At 53.6% G+C, this 3,632-nt stretch overlaps 1 protein-coding gene across 1 annotated transcript in view; it reads left to right on the top strand.

The window, feature by feature from the left end:
- The window catches only part of TINAGL1 (tubulointerstitial nephritis antigen like 1), a 9,903-nt gene extending 9,401 nt beyond the window's left edge, over positions 1–502 (top strand). The window contains exon 11 of the mRNA XM_004705024.2: positions 5–502. Coding sequence (XP_004705081.1) covers positions 5–145 — 141 coding nt within the window. The 3' untranslated portion in view covers positions 146–502. The remainder of the gene's footprint in view (positions 1–4) is intronic.
- Positions 503–3,632: the final 3,130 nt, after the last annotated feature.

The raw sequence follows: 3,632 nt of genomic DNA, 5'->3' as shown, positions 1-3,632 counted from the left end.
CCAGACGGCGGCAAACTCGTGGGGTCCAGCCTGGGGCGAGAAGGGCCACTTCCGAATCGTGCGAGGTGCCAATGAGTGTGCCATCGAGAGCTTTGTGCTGGGCGTCTGGGGCCGAGTGGGCGTAGAGGACATGGCTCATCACTGAGGCCCGGCCTGCGGGGCCCGGCCGAGGGCTGGCCGATGAGAGGGCCTCTGTGGGGCTGCGGCCTGGCTGGGAGGATTCAGCTTCAGGTGCACATCGGTGCCTCCCGCTGCAACCCAGTGGGTGGGCTCTGGTTCTGCTGAACAGCGCTCTGCTGGGAGCTGAAGGAAGACACCCCGGACCTCCTGATGAGGTTGGACCTGGGTCTGGCCTGGGGGAGTGGGGGTCTGCTCCTTCCAGGCCCCAGACGCTCCGCCCAGCCCCACTGTCCCACCCCATCCCACCCTTTTACTCTTCCTCTTCAAAGATATTTATTTTTCTGCTCACTCTTTTCAAATAAAACTCAAATATTGATCCCTACAGTGCCTGAGGATTGCTGGGTACGGGAAGGCTGGCGCGTGGTTAGATGGCAGGGCCGCTGTGCCTGGGCAGGGTGGGTGGAATGGCACCATCGCAGGGTTCCCTTCAGCCCTGATTGTCAGGGCCCAGGGCACTGACCTATTTGGAGGCAGGCGGGGTATGGGTGGCATGGCCTTTGCCCCCCAGGGAAGAGTGGGCCTGTGGGAACCACCTTTCAGACTGAGTCAGCACTGCCTGCCAGCAGACCTGGCGCCAGTGCCCAGCGGGAAGGGGGGCACAGCCCCACAGACACAGCAGCCTCTGCCTCTGCAAATCGGCCTCTCCAAGCCACTGGGCTGAGGGCCCTCCTCCCCACGCCCACACCCCAGCTACAGTGCCAGCCTCAGGTTGGCTTTTCAGGTCGCTAGAACCTGACCCACCAGCCCACTCACCAGCTTCTCCACTCTGTGCACAGAGGACTCCCGAGTCCTCCCGCTCTGAAAGGTCCCGCTGCCAGCAAAGATCACCAGCATTTACACATGACGTTCCCTCTGGCCCAGTGGCCTTCCATCTCCCCGCGCCCTGTTCCAGGACTCCCCCATGCGGACAGTGCCTGCTGAGAATGGCCGGTCATGCCAGTCCCACCCACTGTCTGAGCTCCCCTGCACACGGCCCGGCCCAATCTCTTACCGATCAGCCCTGATGGTGTGGTGGGCTCGGGCTTGGCTGCTAGATGCAGTTTGAAACCACTGCTTTCTCCTCCAGTAAAGATTTACAGTCTCGGGAACCCACCACGGCCGTCTTCTCTTCTCTGTAGGGTCCCTCTGAGTTGGAATTGACTCGATGGCCGCGAGTCTTCTATAAGGAGCCCTGGCAGTGCTATGCACAGGGCTGCGAACCTCAAGGTTGGGAGCTCAAACCCACCAACTGTTTCATGGGAGGAAGATGAGGCTCTCTGCTTACTCCCTTAAAGATGTACAGTCCAGGAACCCCTCCATGGTTGCTATGAGCCGGCAGTGACTCGATGGCTTTGGTTTGGGGTGGGGTGGGGGGCACGGGCAGGGGTCTGCCCCCTCTCCCCATTACCCTGGGACTTCTATTTTCAAATACATATAATGATCACATGTAGGTTGTTGGTTGATGTGAATGGAGACACAGCAGCAAAGACGGGAGGGAGGAACATAATGTAACAGATACCGTAGTAAGGTTGTATGTGACCCTTAACTGCCTGTGAACAACGGTGACTATTGCCCATAGGTTAAATGTCACAGCTTTACATTGAGCGATGTGATGTGATGTGTGATCACCACCAAGAAGGGACACGCGGAAGAAAAGAAGAAAGATAACAAAAGGGGTTGGTAACAAGAAAAGCATCCAGTTTAAACAAACAGGGACAACTCGGAATTAAAGGAGGTGGGGAAGAAACAGACAGGAAGTACTAAAAAGCCAGTGGCAACGTAAGTGAGAGCGAGAATTCGTTTCAGTGACCGCCCTGAACGTGAAGCACAAGGCCTGGCCCAAGCGTGGGAGTCACCCTTCTGAGGGGCTTCAGAAGCACACTTCATTTCATGATTTGTGAAATGAATTCGTAGTGTCGTCGATGAGTTCTTTATTTTTAAATGGTGACAAGCACATTGAGCAAGTCACTCCAGATTCCATCCCCCCCAGTGCGACGAGTACCTGCTACTTTTGGTCCCCAAGGAATGGATGATGGGACGCGTGGATGGCTAGACCGCCCCACACTGAAGAAGAGCTTTGCAAGGGTGTCTGGGAGAACCGCAGCAGCATCTCCTGTTTGATTCAGCGTCAAGTGTGATGTCCACACGATGACACCGGAGCGCTCATGGGCAAGCAGAGTTGAAGAGAACGGCACTTGATGAAGCCCCTCGTGCAGCCAAACGCCAAATTCTCTGCAGTTGTGCACTGTGCCTGGGACCAGCTGCTCCTCCGTAATGCATCCCTTACCGAGGTGACGTCTACTCACCATATTGTAGATTTTACAATTTTTATTTTGATAAATCATTTTATGGGGGGCTCTGCCAACTCATGACAATCCATACATCAGTCACATTTTAGATTTTAGCTCCAATCCACTTCTGGAAAGCCGTGCCTTAGTCCCCTCCCACTCTACTCGCTCTCTTAGGACACATCACACTCCCTGTGCCTCTCTCTCTCTCTCTCTCTGCTCTCCCTCTTTCCCTCTCTGTTCCTTTGTTTTATATTGGCATATAATTAGCATACAATTCAATAGTTAAATCGTATCTAAAAGAGTGTACGATCCTCACCACAATCAACTTTAGAACATCTTCTTGCTTGTTCTCATCCTTATCAGCTCCCCATTTCCCCAACCTCCCCTGTCACGCCCCCAAGGAGCCATTAATCCAGTTATTGTCTCTGTAGAGTCACCCATCCTGGATTTCATGTACAGAGAAACCCGCCAACAGCAAAAATCCAACAATAACAAAATAAAACTAGGGAAAAAAACATGGAAAAGCAGAAAATAATGAAGAGCTGATACCAAGTAGAAGAAAATGTTTCGAAAATTATGATGGCAACATATGTATAAATGTGCTTGACACGATGGATGGATGGATTGTTATAAGAGCTGTAAAAGCCCCCAATAAAATGATTTTTTAGAGCAGAAAATATTAAAAACTAATACAAATGGAAAATGTGTCAAAAGGAGATCAAATAGGAAGGTGTTAAATTTGACCCTGAGAGTACCTGAGAGAGGGGCTAGGACTGGTTCCTCTGGGGCGGTGGGACCCACCCTGGGTGCCAACTCAGGGTGGCATTACATTTGCGGAATGGCTGAACAATTAGGTCTGTTCTTTCTCCTCCACTTCTCTCCTGCCCACCCCACTTCTCCAGACACAGAGATCAGTAACATGCCCTTCCCTACCTGCCACCAGGGGCTGTGCCCGGGGACAGGATCCTTGAGGAAAGGCCACACTACCACCTCTACCAGGCAGCTGAGGCAGGGAGCGCAGAGGGCCTTGAGGGTGGGCAGTGGGGAGGCCCACTGCTGCGTAAGGCCCTTCCCCTGATCTTCCTGGGCGGTCCACAAGGGACTTCTTTTGTGTCCTTTCCTGTTTGCCAGAACATCCTGAGCCCAGCTCTCTCGGGCGGCCTCCCCCCCCTCCCCCACCCC

Source organism: Echinops telfairi, unplaced genomic scaffold (genome assembly GCF_000313985.2).
Source record: "Echinops telfairi isolate 266 unplaced genomic scaffold, ASM31398v2 ScPeMD7_7457;HRSCAF=8495, whole genome shotgun sequence".
Classification (NCBI taxonomy): domain Eukaryota; kingdom Metazoa; phylum Chordata; class Mammalia; order Afrosoricida; family Tenrecidae; genus Echinops; species Echinops telfairi.
Note: the sequence above shows the minus strand (reverse complement) of the source record. Positions and strands in the feature narration are given on the sequence as shown.